Consider the following 19,632-nt stretch of genomic DNA (forward strand, 5'->3'; position numbering starts at 1 on the left):
ATGAGCTATATGGCCAACTCTTAGCCTTGTCAAGTTGATACACAAAATTTACCATCACAGTACCCTGTAGACATGGTGGCATGTTTGGTTTATCACACATAAATAAACATCATAATTATACTCATGTTTACCCATCTAATTTTCAGCCATTTTGTTTATCCTGTATTGTTTCATTTCATATTCACAAGAACCCATGGGGAATGTGGGATTACCCTTGCTGAGAAAAGAGAGCTGCAGAAAGCTGACTTGTTGACAGTCATTTGGTAAATGAGGGAGCCACTAGCTAGTGCCCTGGTGGTCTGACTTCAAGTCAGGTTTCCTGCTGCTAGGCAAAGTTGGAAAAGATGGAACACTAAGTACCATGTGCCCTTCCTGTCCCCAATTTCCCAGTTCACAGCCAGAATAATTGAGGCATAAAGAGTCTGCATCTTGACCTTTCCAGAAAAAAGATGGTGTGTGCCAAAACAGAAACCAAACTCTCCCTGCTTCTAGTCCACAGTTCTTCTTTTTACTAGAGTCGGACTCCTTCCCCTGGCTCACAAGGTCCTGCCCAATCCACTCCCAGCTCTTGTCTCCAACTTCCTCTGGCTTCATTCTTGTACTCATATCTGAGAGGTGTCCTCTACTCAGGGTGAAAGAGCTTTGTGCCTCTTTGGTAGAATTGCAGCTCCATCACTTAGAGCCAGAGGTCCTTCAGCTAACTCACAAGAGGCAGGATTGCATGGTGAGCTCCATATTTAGGGAAACGAGGTCTGAATGTCTGCTTCACCACTAACTGCCAGTCCTGAACTCTCTCAGCTTCAGCCTCCTGATGTCAGGCCTGGACATAATAGTATTCATCTTATGGGGTTATTTTGAGGATTAAATAAAATAATGTATATGTATTGTGATTGTTAGCTTCCTTATGGAAGTTAAGTAACATAAATATATGTGAAAATGGAAAGAACATGACAGAAAGATAGAATATTCAAGAAGTGTTCACTCTTTTCTTGTCCACTCACCACTTAGTTTATCCACATTACAATTCCTAGGTGGTAGAGGTGGGGTTCTTCCTTTGTGTTCCCAGCACCTGTTACAGTCCACTACGCAGAGCAGAAGCTCGATAAATGTTGGATGAAACAGAGAAAAGAAAAGAAAGAGAGAAAAGAAATGTTTTTAAGATTTATATATTTCAGAGAGAGAGAGAGAGAGAGAACATGGGGGGTGGGGCAGAGCGAGAGGGAGAATCCCAAGCAGACTCCCAGTGACACAGGGCTCAATCTGTGATTATGACCTGAGCTGAAATCAAGAGTCAGTCCCTTAACCAACTGAGCTATGCAGGCACCCCAAGGCTTGCAATTTTTAAACGTGTTTATCTGATAGATTAAAAAGAGGTCATTTGTCAAACAGCAACATTATCATTACAATCTATTATTAACACTGTATTAAAAGAATAACTGTGCATTGTATAAATGCACTACAAAAACACAAATCCTTTGTTCCAGCTGCTCTAAGGATCTGGATTAGGGGGATCAGATCTCTCATCCCATTGGCTCTGTTATCTGGGTTTCAACTTCAGCCCCTGGCCTCTTGCCATCAGTCTTTCTGCCTCCTATAGGACTCACCCTGGACACTGCAGTACCTATGCTTCTGAGACAAGACTGCAGGGCAGGAGAAGGCTGGCCAGAAAAATCACACTGCAGGTCAGTGCTCAGAAGATACAGCCTCTGCCTTGTCTCCTCACCCTTGCCACAATCAGCTGGAGGGGCCCAAGACCAACCACCAAAACAGCCCCTTCTTGGGAACTGTCACTCCACACTTTTCCATCTGAATCTCTTTCTTTTTAGAGCTCCTCCCCCAGAGGCACATAGATTCAAAGCTATAATTACAAAGGCAATAACAAAGATTAGAAAAATACTTGAGAGTTTATAGAGACTTTCATGGAGATGCCTTGATTTTGTCCACACCACATTTCCCTAAGTTAGGTACAGCACATCAGCAATATGTAGCTCAGAGAGATTGAGCAATGTATATTCAAGTGACAGAGATGGGATCTGAGCCTAGACTTTTCCCCTCTATATTTAAAGTCATAGGATTTCCATAACAGCAATGAGGTTTCATCAAATTTCCATGATTCTTTCCTTTGAAAGATCCTAAAGATTTCAATTCTTAAATATATATTTTTTTATCTTCCTACAATCCCTGGTTATTGAAGAAGGCCATATCTCCACATTTTATAAACAAAGAAACTAAGGCAAGAAATAGAATTTGACCAATCTAAGACTCACACACATATACAGACAATGCATTAAAAAGATCTTGTTGGCATTTGCTTTGTTAACCACCATGGCATCTCTTTTTAACTGGGGTTTTATGAGAGGATTTTCAGTGTACTGTGCCCATTTTCTCACCCATGACCTTTGGGTTTGAGTACCTAAAATCTAGCTTCAAAGGGTGATTCGTTGGCCAAAATTCCAGGGAAGTGTAGGGGAGGAAAGTTTTCCTTGACCCTGTTAGGTCCCTGGCTGGGTCTGAAAATTAACTGACAAAGACAGATTAACAGAAGAAAAGCATATAAATTTCATTGAATTTTTACATGTACCTGGGTACCCTCACAAGAGAATGAAGACCTGAAGAAATGACTGGAGTAGGAAGCTTTTAGACAAAGAAACAATAGATTTGTGAATAATTGCAAGACAGAAGGGTTTGGGCTTGGGTAGTAAACATGAAGAAGTAACAGAAAAGACAAGGTTTAGTTTAATGAAGTTTGTTTATATGGATTTCTTGGCCCCAAATTCCATCTCCATGATAGGAATGTCTTCCATCTTCCTGGCACAGGGAGGGCACCTTTCACATAGGCGATTTATGACCTGTTTTGGGGAAGAAGGGTGGGGTGGGGGAGGCCAGAGTGAACCTCCTGCCTCTGCCTTTTCTCAGGCTCTTTCTATTTAAGACATTCAATATGCCAAGGTGCCACCTTTTGGGGTAGTGTCCTGAACCCCATTGGAAGCAAATCATGAACCGCACATTTGAAAGACTCCACCCTCTCAGCCATTACTCAAACAGGTACTTGTCAAAACACAAGCAGAAAACCATGGAACAGCTTGAAGAAGCATATAAAGGTGAATTTTGTATAATCCACTAGTGATTTCCTTTATATTAAAAACCTCTGTCACTGCATCTGTATCTTTGGGTAAATTCCCAGCAGTGAAACAGCAGGACACCTGCACCCCAATGTTTATAGTAGCAATGTCCACAATAGCCAAACTGTGGAAGGAGCCTCGGTGTCAATCGAAAGATGAATGGATAAAGAAGATGTGGTCTATGTATACAATGGAATATTACTCAGCCATTAGAAATGACAAATACCCACCATTTGCTTCAATGTGGATGGAACTGGAGGGTATTATGCTGAGTGAAATAAGTCAATCGGAGAAGGACAGACATTATATGGTCTCATTCATTTGAGGAATATAAAAAATAGTGAAAGGGAATAAAGGGGAAAGGAGAAAAAAATAAGTGGGAAATATCAGAGAGGGTGACAAAACACCCAGAGACTCCTAACTCTGGGAAATAAACAAGGGGTAGTGGAAGGGGAGGTGGGCAAGGGGTTGGGGTGACTGGGTGACGGGCACTGAGGGGGGCACTTGATGGGATGAGCACTGGGGGATATGCTATATGTTGGCATATCGAACTACAATAAAAATATATACAAAAAAAACCCCTCTGTCAATGCCACAGCTATTATAATTCCTCCTCTTCCTATTACTGCTGCTACCATCTACAGAATGGCAGGAACTCTACTATTACTAAGCATCTTGCTTATATCTCATGGATTCTCACAACAAACTCATCAGTTAGGAATTTTTATCACCATTTTACAGATCAGGAAATGGAAGCTGACAGAGGTTAAATTAGCTTGCCCAGGCTAACACACCTCAGAAGTGGCAGGGAAAGGTGTCAAAGCTAGATCTGTGTGACTCTGAATATCAAACTCCTAGGTGACTCTTTGAGTGATGTTCTCCGAGACCTTAATTTTAATTTGATTATGCCCAAATCTAAGAATATTTTCAGGAATGATTTATGATCCACTTGTGTGCACAGCACCCTTTCAGGGTAACAGAAGGAAAGTAAAGGTATTCATCCCATGAAACTGAGCCTAAGAAACTCATGAATTTTTGGAGGTCAAAACATTGAGAAAGAAGACAAACCACTAATGGAAGGAGTGTCTCCATTGGAGCCAGATGGGCCCAGGTCTCTCCTCTTTAACCTCAGTTTGTTCATCTATAAAGTAGGACTAATAATATTTACTCTTCAAGGTTGCTGCGATAAACCATTTATGCACCTAGCACAGTACGTGGCCCGAGTAGACAATCATTCCTGTCAGAAATTTTACTGAGGGCCTGGAAGCTGGAAATATAGTATGGGCTGAGTGAAAGTGGTCCCTGCTCTCACTGAATTCACTGTTTAGTATGAGATAAATAGTTGTTTATACTATCATAGCTCACCAAGTCACAGTGTTGAAACACGTAACCAGAAGACAGAGGGCTGCTCTTTACCTAACAACCACAACACACAGCTCTCTCATGTAAGCTCCACAAGCTAACCAGAGTCCTAGCAAATGAATTTATGAATAGTTTAGGAAATAAGCCACTCCATTAGAAGTGACACTAAAAGCCTGGGTATCTTGGTCTCTCTGAGCAGACACTCCTTTATTTGATAAAAGGAGTAATGTATATGAATTCTGTTAAATGAGACAGTCATGTCAGTAAAAAATAACATCAGAGATGGTACAAAATGGAAACATCTGGTTCTGTTTCCCAAGTTCTCATCCACTCCTGCCATTCTACGGTTCAATAAATACAACTTAGAAATATAAGTAAGGGAGACAGAACATAAAGACTCCTAACTCTGGGAAACAAACTAGGGGTGGTGGAAGGGGAGGAGGGCGGGGGATGGGGGTGAATGGGTGACGGGCACTGAGGGGGGCACTTGACGGGATGAGCACTGGGTGTTATTCTGTAGGTTGGCAAATTGAACACCAATAAAAATAAATTTATTATTTAAAAAAAATAAATATAAAGAAATAAAAATAAAAAAAGAAATATAAGTAAGAGGTTAGTTTGCATAGCAATGAGACTGGCACTGTGAACGATTTGGGCATCTAGTAAACTTAGAGACTAGATCATACCTTGACATCACTTCGGAAGGTGGATTTTCTAAACATGGCTCATCACCAGCAGATTCCTGCCTTACTTCACAGTAAAAGATAACGTTGGCTTTCAGTTACTGACTGGGGCAGTGATTCCCATTTTTTGGCTCTTTTCCTTCAGGGAAGAATTGTTATTTCTGGGCCAGCTGTGGGTTGCTGCAGTCACATGACTAGTTCTGGCCAGTGAGAGTGGGGAGTGAGAGAACTGCATCACACTTCCAGGTAAGAACATTTGACTATGGAGGCAAGTCTCCTCAGAGCTCACCTCTACTCCAGCATGGGTTATTTGTTACCCTTGGGCTTTGTGTTACTGGAATAAACAAAGCTCCCTGCTATCCAATGATGGATAAGTAACATGAGGAAAAAATAAACCTTTGTGTTTTATGCCTTTGAGATTGGGGGCTATTTTGTTACTACAGCATAATATAACCTATTCTTACTGATACTTCATATTAATATTTTGCTGCTTTAATAGCTTCATGCAATATACACTAGAATTGTGTACTAAAATCCTTTTCATTTAAATATGACTTCCTTCCACCTGCTTTGACACCAATGCATTGCCTCTACCCCATTCACCATGCTTCTGTAAAGCCATTCACATGGAATGCAATGTGACAAGCGGTTCCAGACTTGTAACAGTATAGGGGAAATAAACTCATCCCACTTACTGTTTTTACTTCATTGATTTTCAGGTTAATGGAAGTGACCTCTTTTACTTGCAAAATGTATTCTGTCATTTATGAAATATTTACAACCCTATAAGGCAGATAGTATTAGGTCCATTTTATAACCAAGGGATTTGAAATATGGCTTAAGAGACTGCATGAGGATGCTAGTTAATAAGCGGCAACACTAGGATGTGAACTCTCATCTTCTAACTCTATGTGTGGGACTAACTCAACTATGCCACCTTTCGTTCAGCATCTTAACTGAATGGAAATCTCTTTTTGTTTCCATCTATTCTAATAGGGTTTCCCTTAAGTGGAGGAATACTATACCAATCAGTTCTTCATTATTATTAGTTTTTTGCATCCTGATTGTTCAGAAGAGAGTGTGGCTGGCAGAAACCCTCTACCATGTACTCTCAGGGTGATGGAGTCACATTGGCTGTTGGTCTTGGAGGAAATGCCAGTCACTAGGGCTGATACACTGGAGGCTGGCCCTCTGGTCAACCCTGAACTCCTGTGCCCTGCCTCGGTTGTTAGTCTTGGCCCTGATCTTGGAGAGGCTGATAGTCTGTGCAACTCATAACCTCACACTCTGGACCTTGCAAAGTAGCTTGCCCCTGAAGTGTGGGGACAGGGGGCATAGCAGGCCCATAGCAGGCCATAGAAGCCCCTCAAGCACCGCTCAACTACTCCCTCAGAGAGTCTGAGCTAGTCTCCTCTTCTCACACTGCCATCTCCCTTTTCTTTCTTTCCAAGTTTTCCTTTTTGGTAAAGTTTTGGTTTGGGTCGATCAGCTTCCTTTCCTTAATTGCCCATTTTCTGTGTCACTGATGCCAATTATGTCAGTTGGGCTAGGACACAAGGACTCAAGGATCTAGGCAGAAAAGCCCCACCATCAAGGGTCTTTAGAGGCTACTGACAGAGAATACCTCTCCATCCTCTCTTCAATTAGCACACTATGCTCAGATGGTACAACACTTCAGATATCACCTGTGTGGTCCCTGAGCCTCCAGAGCTCTCCAGTGGATGTGTGTGGTGACACTCACACCAATCTTTGGAGGTGATGTGATATCAGGGGACCCATGTTGTCCTCACTTCACCATAGAAAGCATACCAGGCAAACATAGAAAATCTACCTCTGTAGGATCTGCCACTGGGATCCCAGTTCCCATGGAGGGTCCATCCTCTTCTCCCCTGAGGTCTGCATGCCTGACACTGATTCCTCTCTCAGCAGAGTGGATGTGGGTGACTCTTTTCAAGAACTTTCTTCCACCAACGAAGTTCTGATGCTGAATTCTTATACTAGGAAGGAGTAAGCTTTCCGGCTGACTGCTAGGAGGCCCACCTGCTTCACGCTCTCAAAGGCTCAGTTCAGGGCTGGAAAAGGCAGGTAGTAAAGGGAATAAGAGAAGCTGCCTGGAGGAGGCATAACACTCTCCTGCTTATTCTTCTCTCCTTCCGACCCAAGGCTCCCAAAGTTGAGGTTAGGTCACAGAGTCCTTAGCTATTGTAGGAACAAAAAACCTTGCAGGGCCTTGTCACATGGGGGGGGGGGGGGGTCTTGTAGTTTCAGATCTCCATTTCATACCTACCCAACCAGCAAAATCATCCTATTATGCATTTTCATCTCTTTCAGTGCCTTTTGCTTTTTCACAGAAGCAATTTCAAATAGATTTGTAGGATTATTTGATCAGTGTCTTTCTCCCTCATTAGACCCAGCTACATAAAGTCAGAGACCATACAGGTTGCCCTAGCCTAGAAAAGACTAAGCACTAGATAAATATTTGTTGAATGGATGATTTAATCTTCACTGCTGACACAGCAAGAAAGAATAAGCTTAAACTATAGAAAAAAAGATTAGTTCAGCACTACTCCAGAGCCCACTGCCTGGTTTTAAATCCTGGCTCTGAAACTTATTTCCTACGGGCCCTAGTCAAATATTGCTATCTCATTTTATAGTTCTCAATGGTGGTAAAAGACTTATACTACTGCACCATACGGTTGTTCTGAGGATTAGATGGGATAATACATGTACCACACTTCAGACAGACTTTGGGCAATATAAATACTCAGTAACTACGAGCTAACTACAGCTTGCTTGTAGATGGAGGTAGCTGAAGGAGAAGTTTTGATTTTGCTCTTTGTAAGACACAGGAATAGATGTGTAATACCTTATACTTATCCAAGGAGGTAGTTTTGACAGTTAAGCAAAAAAAATTCTTTAACTATAATTTTTCAACAAAGACACTACCATATCTAGAAGTTAGTGTCTCTAAAACAACATGGTCCTGATTATTATACTAGGCAATGACATTGTTAAAGGAATCAGGATATAAATCATGAAGATCTTTGGCAGTAGATAACTGATCATAAGTGTCTAAGACCCAAAAAGAGAAGAGACCTCAGAATTCTTTTTTCCCTTCTCCACACCCATACATCACTTAAAATCTGCCATAAGTGTGTCACCTGAGCCTGGGGTGCTTATAGCAGCCCACAATCAGCGAACTGATATTTTTCAAGCAAAAGTAACTATGTTTTCCAGGAATCCTGACCACATTGCAGGGGAAAAAATCATGATATTTTATCTGTTCCTCATGGACAACGTTTCAGCAAAAGTCAGGTATGATATTATGGAATATGTAATGTTGGTCTTCCATTTAAAACAAGATGCACCATCTTCCCATCTTTCCTAAGTGGGATAAAGGAAATAAATTTGTTCTACAACATCCAAGTTATTTCTCTAATGCCCAATGGCATTTTTCAGCAAGAAAGCAAAAAATGTGTAACCCTTTTTGGTGGCAATGCATTGGCAGGCTTCCCTCGGGCCAAGGAGATCTGCTGAGGCCCAGCATGGCCAGGCAACCTTAGACATAGTGGTGGTGCCCCAGCCTAAGGGAGTCAGGCCACAGGCCTAACAGGAGCTGGGCAGAGCACATAGGAAGGGCAGAGCTGTGTTGACTACTATGGGAGGACATGAGCAGCTGTGCTGAAATGGAGATAAGCAGAGAGGAAAGAAAATGGTTCTCAGACAGAAAAGCCAGTAGGGACCTGGGAACACTCTCAGGCCTCTGCCCTGGCTGAACGTCATTGCCCCAGATCTCCTACAAGCCCTCCTTATCTGTCTCCTTAAAATATCAGTTTTATCAGGTAATTATCTCTTCTTTTTATTTTTATTCAAGGTTTTATTTATTTGAGAGAGAGAGAGAGAGAGAGAGAGAGCATGCACACAAGCAGGGGGAGGGACAGAGGGAGAGGGAGAAGCAGATTCCCTGCTGAGCAGGAAGCCCCACTCAGGGCCTAGTCTCAGGACCCTGGGATCATGACCTAAGCCCAAGGCAAACACTTAACTAACTGAGCCACCCAGGAACCCTAATTCCCTCATCTTGAAAACCTCCATAGTGGCCCTCATCTATGGTATAGAATGAGTCCCAAGCTCCTGAATCAGCTGTTCAAAGCCTACCGCAGCTGGCCTCAACTTATCTTCCCAAATTGGGCTCCTACAATTCCCATGAACCTTCTCAGATACTCACATACCTTCGGCTCAAGCAAAAACAAACTCTTACTCTCTTCTCAGTGCATTTTACACACTTACCTCCAGAATTTTGTGGTCATAATTTCCCCTCCTGCTACTGAGCTCTGCTCTTCCCTGACCTGGCTCTTCTTTTCCAACTTTTCAAATCCTGTACTAGCCTGAAGGTAGGTCTTCATTGCTTTACCTTGACCACTTACCAACATGGATCTTTGCTCCTACACAGTCAGCCCTCAGCCACCCAGCTTCCTGGGTGGAAAGAGACGCACAGTCTGGAGGCAGAGAGTATGGGTTTAAATTTAGCTGTGCCAGTTATTAACTGTGTGATTTCTCTAAATTTTCTTGTCTCTACAAGCTGGGAAGTTTTTCCTATGATTGGGAATACTGCATATAAAATGTCTGCCATGAAGCATGACACAGTAGGTGCATAGTAAGTAGAAGCTAGTAGTATTAGTAGTGCCTAGTACCTTGAATTCCTAAATCTCATCTGACTCAATTTGACTCACGGTGTCTTTACTGTACTCCCCCCACCATGGTGGCTTACTTCTGAGTTCTTAGAATGGACTCAGAAAATATTTTGAGGGGGTCTCTGGGTGTTTTGCTATAAGTTCATTGGTTTTTCTTAAGTAAAATAAAGGTGATGAGGCCTGAGACCAGCTTTGTACTCAATTGACAAGCCAGCTTCACAGAGCCTGGAGACAAATCCATATAACATTCTTAGGATGAAGTCGATGTGTGCTTCTGAGAAGGGAAGCCCTTGAGAGTTACACTCTTGATCTGAGAGCCAGAGCTTTCTCTGTGGAGCTGCCTGAGAACACCAGCAGCTTGCTAAGGAAACCACTTGGTTGTCAAAACACATCCCAACTTCCCTTGTCAGCGATGTCAGCTAACATCTTAAGAGAATGGCAGGGCAAGCTCTTGGGAGTTCAATGCAGATAAATGATTTGTAAATGTCACGTAGACCCCAGAGGGGGTGGGGCCGGGGATGCTAGTGTATATGGAAGTCACTTCTATTTCAAAGCAATGGAAAATTGTGAAACTTCCAGATTTCTTATATAAGCCCATGTACCGTATTTTAGAATTTATAAATAGTAAAAAATTACTATAAATCCACTTGTCCCTACCACAGCACAATAATAAAACCTCCCCTTATGCTAGAAATAACTTCCTATGCCTTTTTTTTTTTTTTTTTGGTCTTTAAGACCAATAATCTTATTACTCTCTTTTCTCCATCTAGGTATGCCTTCTCTCTTGTTGCTGTTGATTCAATCAGTCAACCAACAAGTATTTATCATGCTTTACTATGTGCTCAGAACTCTATCGGGAGCCAAGGAAGATAACAGAAAAAAACATGGCCTCTGTCCTCAAGGAACAATTTAAAATATAGTTATCCTGTCAAATCTGCATTACCCAAGACCTTCTGCGAGCCTTCAGTCAGCAGTCAGCCAGCCTAGAAATATTTATTACACATTGCTGTGCGCCTGGGGTACAGAGAGTGGATGAGTCGGACAAGGTCCTAGTTCACATAGAGCTTACATTCCAGTAGAAGAAAGAAGCAAGTTCAGAAATGGTGAGTGCTATAAACGAAATTAGATGAAAGACAGGTAGATGGAGCTGAAGGGGCAGGAGGTCAGAGAAAGCCTTTCTGAAGAGGTGGTGTGACTAATTTGTCAAAAGAGCTAAGATATAAGAGAAGAGATGCTTAGAAACTCCTTCCAGAGAAAAAATGAGTGGGAAATTTCAGAAAGGGACACAGAACATGAGAGACTCCTAACACTGGGAAACGAACAAGGGGTAGTAGAAAGGGAGGTGGGCGGGGGGTGGGGGTGACTAGGTGACGGGCACTGAGGGGGGCACTTGATGGGATGAGCACTGGGTGTTATTCTATATGTTGGCAAATTGAACACCAATAAAAAATAAATTAAAAAAAAATTCCTTCCAGTAGGGAGCTGCCTATAAATGCTGGAGAAACACAAAGGATACTAGAATGGACTCTAGGTCTCTTGGTCGAGGGCTACATTTTATTCATAGCACTAAGCTTAGCACCTGATACATAGAAGATGCTGAATGATAGTGATGTGTCACATTATTCACAATTTACTACATGACAGGGAATGGACTGAGTACCTGCCATGCCCTGTTCGTTCAATTCTCACAACTGCCATATGGGTAAGGTACTGCAATCCCTTCATGATAGACCCAAAGATGTTTCATAGAAAATAAGCTAGAGTGACAGTGCAAACCCTGGTGGTCCATTTCAGGACCTGTTGGTTTCCTATCCCGTGATGCATGTAGGCATGAGCGAATGAATGATCGATTGTCAACGTGATCTTTTACCTCATTAATTTCTAAGAGGGCTACAGAGATGAAGCCTATGTGCTTCAGGCTTTGGATTGTTGGAATCCATATAGTAAATGCACCTGGCACATAGCTACACCCAAATACTCACACATTTTCCAATATCCAACCAAATAGCCACTTGTCTGAGATGAGAGGCAGTCTGAGAGAGTTTAGTTTTTGAGGTTGGACAAATCAAACAGTAAAATAAATGACATTTTCTTTCCTCCTGTGTAGCTCATCAGTTCACAAGAAATTTTTGTGTAGTGCCCTGTGATGGTCAGGAAAGAGCCCAGTTCTCAGATCTATGCTGGAAACAAAGCTGAGATAAGATGAGAGCCAGTCACACATTTAGGGCTTCTTGTACAGTGGGCCCGGACAGTCTTATTTTTGCTCTGCTGCACTGAGGGTCCACTCATGGCCCCAGGAATTCTACCCATGTACCTCTGCTCAAACGAAGGCTTCCTCCTGGATCTCCTGCCACTTTTTCTACCAGTGTACATCCCACCATCCTTCAAATCCATTCCAAACACCTGATTCCTGTATCCATTTTTGTCATTTGTGCACTTAGTTTGGGCTGCTTCACAGATTGTGGACAAATAATTCCTTCTAATTCATCTTTTTACATGTTATAGCCCTAGCCCAACAGGGGAGATATTAGTGCTTAATAAACATTGCTGAAATGAATTTTACATTGCTCCCACTTGGAAGAGGCAGGGCTTGTTCTAAGCTCCCTTCTGGAATTTCACACGGCAATAACAACAAAAAAATGACCCTTGCTGAGGGTTTACTGCCTAACAAACATCTATGTTGTTTATTATATTTGCCCATGACAACTCTGAAAGAAGGCCATATTATTATTCCTAGTTTATCATTGGAAAAGACTGCAAGACATTTAGAAGGGAATTGCTTGCATTTGGTCATATTGCTGATAAATGGCAAAACTAGGATTCCAACTCAGATCTACCTGCCTCCAAACCTCTCGTTTAACCAAATGCTTGACTGACTCATTACCCCCCCATACACTGGCCCTGTGGCTTCTCTTTATGCCTTCCTGACCCTCTTCCACCTGTGGCCCATATATCCCAGCCCTACCTTCAGCCTCTTGGGGTACAGCACATTCCCCAGCTGCTATCTGGAGGCCCTAAATTCTTCATTCCCCACAATTCTTTTTTTTAAAGGTTTTATTTATTTATTCATGAGAGACACAGAGAGAAAGAGAGGCAGAGACACAGGCAGAGACACAGGCTCCATGCAAGGAGCCTGACGTGGAACTCCATCCTGGGTCTCCAGGATCATGCCCTGGGCTGAAGGTGGCGCTAAACCGCTGAGCCCCTGGGCTGCCCCCAACAATTCTTTAATCCATCTACCATCCAGCATTCCACTGCCAGACTCTGCCTCCCTCTACACAACCTTCTGCTTAAACTCCCATTTTCTAGGCTGTGAGATTATAACTAAGTTGCATTTAACTAGTTCATACCAAAGTATGAGTGACTGCATGCCACTTAAAGTTCAGTGGGAATTTGACATTTGATATCCATCAACTCAAAGAACTGAGTCTGAGTAGCACACAAATGTTGAACATTTATTATTTGGGTGTCAGAAGGTCTGTACATAAAATTTGCTTTAGAAAACTCTAATGAATTCATGGTTAGACTTCATTCATACTGTTTATCAAACAATTCAACATTTTTTCATCATGATCCCATCATTGTTCCTTTTTCCAGGTTTGTCTCTGAAATTCAGTGTCCACACTATATAGCCCCTCTGCTGCCCACAGCGTGAGGGTGGTCTAGACACAGCATCAGAAAGGGGTGATCACTAATTCACAGCAGAGACTTAATCCTCAGCATTGCCCTCTTGGAGTTTTCCCAGAAAAGACCTAACAAACCCTGTCTTGCTGGGGATGGCATCAGAGCAACCCTTTCAAAGCTGCAGAACAAAGGCTTCAATGTGGCTCTGGGAAATTCCATGCTCCACTCAGATCCAGGTCTGGTTTGGTGGCCTCCAGCTGTCAACATCTGGAATCCATTTCCCACTTGGAAAAGCCACCCAGACAGAACTGCCTATACCCATAATTGGGCCTAGTGATGTGGCCAAGGAAGCATGGGGATCCCCTGAGGGCTGGGAGGGGATTGGTCAGTGTCAGATTATCCAACAAAAAGAGGTAACCTGAACTGAGGGCACTAGCTCAAGAGGTGACATTGAAAAAAATTTTTTTAATTATTTGATATTTCAGTAAAAGCATCAAGGAAAATATTAGAACTTTTGGGAACTTTCTTAAATTTATGCTTTGGTTAGTATTGCTTTTATTTTGAATTACATATGAGGGAGCATCATATTATTTTCAGTGCTTAAGATGTCTAAAGATTTTACCCAGTCCTGGGCCAGGAATTAGACAACTATATTGTATGAGACTGGGGTTGAGGACGGATTAAATGCCACACAGAACACCCTAATGTCTTATGTATGCCTAAATTCCAGCAGCTAGCACAGCACAGCTCAGAAAATGTATGATGGTCTCATTACACTTGGCCCTGTAGGCACTATTGCTACTGGTATGACAGTCAACCAACCTAGCAATCCAAGGCTTCCCATGGAAATGACAGTGGATATTGATGGAAGAAGAGACAGTCACCACTCCCCTCACCTCCCACTTGCACTTGGGTGACCGTTTAATAATCTTCCAGCGTCAAGCATTTTGGGAGTAAGGGAGATGGAGTGCTGGAAATAGTAAGATTTCATCGTTCAACAACAGGTGTACATTGGTTGTCCTTGGAAGATCTGATGTATAGTCACTTTCACCAACAGTTTTTTACCCACAGTGACAACTTCTCCGGTCTTCCACCTTGTCCCTCAGCCAAATCCTCTCTTTCATTCCCACCCTATGGCTCTTCCTCAGCTCTGAAACACTCCCCCAGATCCTCATCCAGAGCATGTTCCATCTTTCTAATTCTAGGAGAGCCAGCTCACATTGGATGTCTTCATCAACCTGGACTACACACATGGTGAGTGAAGGCAGAACAATGACAATTGAAAATGCAGGCCAATCTCCCACAGCTTCCTAGATGCAAAAAAATGTATCAGTGACCACTCTACAACATTCACTGTGGGAGGCTCAAAGTGACTATATTTTATTGCATTGCAAAGCAGCGTGCCAAGGACTTAACCCAGCTCCATAACCATAGCAGGTGCCTCATCAACACATTATATATGGAGATTATGATGAAGCTCATATATACGCACAGTGTCTTAGGAGGCCTGGAACCTACTCCTAGGGTACATGCAAAATGTCAGAAGAGGAGTCAATGCAGTCCAGAAAGCCATATTATTGAGTGCCCACTGGATTCCAGGCTAATTCTAGGCATCAAGATGAATTGGAAGATGGCAGCCAGTTCCTACTCAGAAGGAAGGAAGGTAGGTAAAGAACCACCAAGGTTGGGGCAGATGTATTTATGATAGGAATACTAAAGAAGGGAAATGGCTGTGGGCTGGAGGAACTGAAGTTGGCTCCTTTAAGGAGAAGGCATTTGAGCTGTTCGTTGAAGTAGGAGTAGAATTTCAACAGATAAAAGTAAGAGTCAGGTATTCCAACCAAGAGGATGACTGAGGCACTCTGCTGGGTGTCACCCAGGAACATAACTTTATCCTTTTGGCTACAAGGTCTGAGGGTCTTTGGAGGGTACATTATGTAGAGAAAGAAAAGGCTGAAAAAGGAAAATCTAAATATCACATTAAGGAGAACTTCCACATCAGGTCAAAGGGATGGTATTATTCTGTTTAGTAGTCCTTAAATGACTTGATCATATGTGTTGTCCTCCAGAGAGATTAATTTAAAAGTTCCAAGTAGGTTGAATGGAGGCAGACATGAAAGGCAAAAAGAAAGACCATGGGAAGCATACTATGGCCATCCCAGACTCTAATTTAAAACTGGTGTCCAAAGGACATGGAATTTATAGGTGACTTTACTACAACCAAAGAAGAAAAACAACAAAAAATAACAATATAATAATAATGTGTACACTATATAGAGAGAACAATAGAGGAACAGAAGCATAAACAATGGTCAGTTGTCCAACCTAGATATTCTGTAAGAAATACAGTTGACCCTTGAACAACATGGAGGTTAGGGGCACCACCCTTCCATGCCATTGAAAATCTGCATATAACTTTCAACTCCCCCCAAACTTAACTACTGATAGCCTACTGTTGACCAGAAGTCTTACCAATAACATGAACAGTTGATTAACACATATTTTGTATGTTACATGCACTATATGCTGTATTCTTATAATAGTAAGCCAGAGAAAATAAAATATTAAGAAAACCATAAAGATGAGAAAATACATTTATAGGACTGTACTGTATGTATAAAAAAATTTCCATGTATAAATCTATCCATGCTGTTCAAGCCCATGTTGTTAGGGGTCAATTGTACTTCCTGGCAATTGGATGCCTTGGCCACCTAAGCACAAGGGACTGTGCTTGGGATCGCTTTCTTCAATTTTTCATGTGACATCCTTTTTAAAAATGCAGATTATTGCAGTAATAGAAAATTTAATCAGCTAGGGAAGAAAACAAGCCATGTTTCCTCTGACTGGCACGGATTACTAAGAGGTACCCATTCAGGTCTTAGTGATCTCAGTTGTTTATAATACATGCCAGAGGGACAGATGTTTGCACTTCTTGGAGTAAAGCTGCTGTATAAATCTTCAGTTTTGTTATTGCAGCAACCTGTAAAATTACAATAAATATTCCATTGCAATGGTGTTACATTATAGGCACGTAGAAGTTCCAAAAGAGCAGGCCTTGCATTGGAACACAATTTACGCACCACCAAAAAAAAAAAAAAAAAAAAAAAAAAAATGAAGTCGAGGACTCTTAAAAGTAGTCTTCAGATGTTTTAGAAGAAAGATCACTATAAAACTGAAAACAAGAAAATCAAAAGGCAAATTCATTCTTTCTATGTAGAAGTGAACATTTAGCAGATTATTACTGATCTCTCACTATACTGGAGTGCATGGCTTGATGTGTGCAAAGGCCATGTGCAAGGAGCTGACAGTGGTGGCCAGACCCAAGATGTCATGTGCTGTGAGCAGCCAGCTCGCAACCTGACAGAGAATCTCTGACTGGGCCCGAGGGCTAGAGTTACATGGGACAAGACAGGGTTGTAGGACTTGGCAGGAGGGCTCATGGGGCAGGAGGATGGTGATGACTTATACTAAGAGGCACTAAATCAATGCCCTTTCCCTCACTCTGCTCTGGATCACTTCTAGAAACCCTGGTTCAAACAACTCTGCTGGGTTTAGATCGATCCCCCAAACCTTTAAGTGCAATTGTATTTCTTAAGGGCATTTTTAGCTGATTCTTTGGTTTTATTTTTAGTTTTTTTTTTTTAGTTATGATTTTTTGCAGGTATCTGCTTATGTTCAGGCAGGTATAGCCTGCCCACAGGAGTCTCTGAGTTTCCTGAGAGCAGAATTGGTTTCATTCCTGTTTCCATCACAGTACCCAGGACTGTTGGCTTGTGCCAGCAGATAGAGGACACTGTGGGAGACAGAAGTAACTTCTCCTGGGTACAGAGGACATGCATGAGAGAGGATATAGAGAATGTGGTGAGAAGAGGGAAATACTGGGCAATCCACCTCAATGGCCAGTGCTTGTCTTCAGTTCCTTTACCATCTACACCTCTCCACTTCTCCCAAAGGAGGGTTCTCACACTGAGAAAGGAGACCCAGTGCCTCCCAGAAGAAGGAAAGAGTGTGGGGAGGCTGCAAGGGGAAACCCTACTGTCCTCCAGAGCCCTTCAGTCTTGAAAGAACCACAGAGGAGCATGCTCAAGGGCATCCAAGCCGACTTCACTGTCCAGGTGCCAGTGGGGCTATCTTGAATGTCTAGGCAATCACAGGCTTTGCACACAGAAGTCTGGCTCTCCCACCATGCTCTCTTCTTGATCCCACTACATCCCCTCCTAGGTTTTACCATTACTGTTCCTGCTCTTTGAATAGTTATGAGAAACTATAGGTGTCTAGGGCTTCTTTCCTCCCTGTTCCCTACCTCTCATGTGGGGCTGACCTCAGAGCACAGTCTCAGAGTGGTCATACCTGCTTTTTAGCACAGACTCAAAAATCTGCTAGGGTCTCCTGTTAGTTGACCAAGCAATTAAGGGGGTATCTGAGGGTTTTTCCCTACCCACCCCCACTAATTTTTAAAACTCGTGTCTGAACCCATCACTGGCCTTCCAGAAGAAATTTGCATTGTGCTTCTCTTGGTGAGATGGTCCCACTGCATCTCTTTCGACTGTGTTGCCTGAAATGGCAGGGCCACATTCCTGTTCCTCAGTGGTAGGTGGTGCTGGGATTGACAATCCTGCCTGGAGCTGTCCAGGGGGCCTTCACTTTCCCCTGGCACTCAGCCTTGAGGTCTCCACCCCTGCACTTCTCTAGGAAAACATACACTCACTCCCTCCTGGTATTCCCATGGTCCCCACACCCCTGTCCCCCTTTCTTCACCCTATTTTGTGCTTTCTCCTTCTTCCCTCATGTGTTGCTCTTCTTGAACCATGCTTCTCTCTCCTCTAGTCACAACACTGCTCATTTCCCCAATGGCCCACAATTTCCAAATGATTTAGCAAAATATTCATTTGCTTACTTGATTGTTGATTCTCCCCCACTAGACTGGAAAACCAATCAGGGAAGGTCCCTTGGCAGTTATTCCCAGAGCATAGCATGGTGCTGCCACAAACGAAATATTGGTTGAATAATATTGTTGAATAAATGAACGAATAAGTGAATGAACAAATGAATGAATGATAGTATCAGGGACACTGGATTACAGATGTTTCAGTTCCCCGCCCCTAGACAATGAGATCTTGTCTGTAGGAGCCTGTTTATTACAGTGCTATACCTCCATTGCCCATAGAGGCTTGACATTTGTAATAAGTGTAAGTAGAATTGAGCAAAATCAAATCACAGGAAACAAATCAGGGCTTTGCAAGCATGACTGGATACCCAGGAGGCAGCCCTCACAGGCAGACTGGGTAAACATAAACTAATGTGGCAGGGATGTGCTCAGGAAGGCAGGGTAGGAGGCAGATTGAGAATTTTCATGCCAAAACAGTAGAATGGAACACAAGGAGAAATCCAACCTAGGAGTCAGGAAAGACAATGCCAGTCCTACTTTACTTTACTCTGGGTGTGACCTTGAGGAAATCACCTCTTATCTCTGGGTCTCAGTTTGCTCATTTGTAAAATAAGCAGGACAGACCAGATTACTTGGAAGGTTCCTGCCAGCTGAACATGACATGGAGCAAAGTTTGACATGAGAAAATAAATAGCAATTAAAAGGGCAGGTAACAAGCATCTGGCTTTGTCTGAGGCCTGTGTTCTGAAGTTGATTCACTCCAGGCTGTGTCACAGCTCCCCCATCATGCACACTCCTATACATGTGCATACCATATGCATACCATGCATACGCAAGGGACACACAAGCCCAGAGCCCATTGCCAGAGAAGAGTCAGGTGAAGAGGGGAGAGAGGGTGTATCCCAAGGACTCCCTCCCTGTATGATGTCACGTCCAGGGAGAGACTAAGGACCAGAAGGAGAAGGAGGCCCAACCTCTGGCAGTCTGGGCCCACTTCCACCCACAGCTTGCGGAAAACCCACTGCTCAGAGTCTTAGGCAGAGGTTCCAATTTGGCATTTTCTTCCTCCTCCCTCAAAGCAGGGCAGCCTTTCCCATAGCCACTAGCACAGTCTAATTTTCCTGAGGATGTAGAAGTGAGTAACATCTTCTTCCTGCTCTAGGAAATCCTAGCATGAGAGACCTTCTCTAAGCCAGGGAGCAGCATTTGCAAGAAACACCAAATTCAGTGGGGTAAAATCAAATCAGGGAGCCAGGTCAGGC

At 42.8% G+C, this 19,632-nt stretch overlaps 1 protein-coding gene and 1 long non-coding RNA gene across 12 annotated transcripts in view; one reads left to right on the plus strand and one right to left on the minus strand.

Annotated features, from left to right (window-relative positions):
- LOC140617608 (uncharacterized) overlaps positions 1–16,863 on the plus strand; it is an 83,163-nt gene extending 66,300 nt beyond the window's left edge. Inside the window, exons 2-4 of one of the 2 annotated variants that reach the window (XR_012017798.1) lie at positions 5,313–5,413; positions 10,629–10,961; positions 14,688–16,863. This is a non-coding gene — a long non-coding RNA (uncharacterized lncRNA). Of the gene's footprint in view, positions 1–5,312; positions 5,414–10,628; positions 11,191–14,687 lie in introns of those variants that run through there. The other variant, XR_012017797.1, reaches the window with a different exon arrangement.
- KCNA5 (potassium voltage-gated channel subfamily A member 5) overlaps positions 1–19,632 on the minus strand; it is a 54,538-nt gene that overhangs the window by 28,929 nt on the left and 5,977 nt on the right. For 2 of the 10 annotated variants that reach the window (XM_072799277.1, XM_072799276.1), the window contains exon 2: positions 6,999–7,239. The exons of 3 other annotated variants lie outside the window; for them this stretch is intronic. In XM_072799277.1, coding sequence (XP_072655378.1) covers positions 7,221–7,239 — 19 coding nt within the window. In that variant the 3' untranslated portion in view covers positions 6,999–7,220. Of the gene's footprint in view, positions 1–1,001; positions 1,099–2,712; positions 2,850–5,350; positions 5,368–6,998; positions 7,240–19,632 lie in introns of those variants that run through there. 5 more of the 10 variants (XM_072799278.1, XM_072799280.1, XM_072799275.1 and 2 more) reach the window with 5 other exon arrangements.

Source organism: Canis lupus, chromosome 25, assembly GCF_048164855.1.
Source record: "Canis lupus baileyi chromosome 25, mCanLup2.hap1, whole genome shotgun sequence".
Classification (NCBI taxonomy): Eukaryota; Metazoa; Chordata; class Mammalia; order Carnivora; family Canidae; genus Canis; species Canis lupus.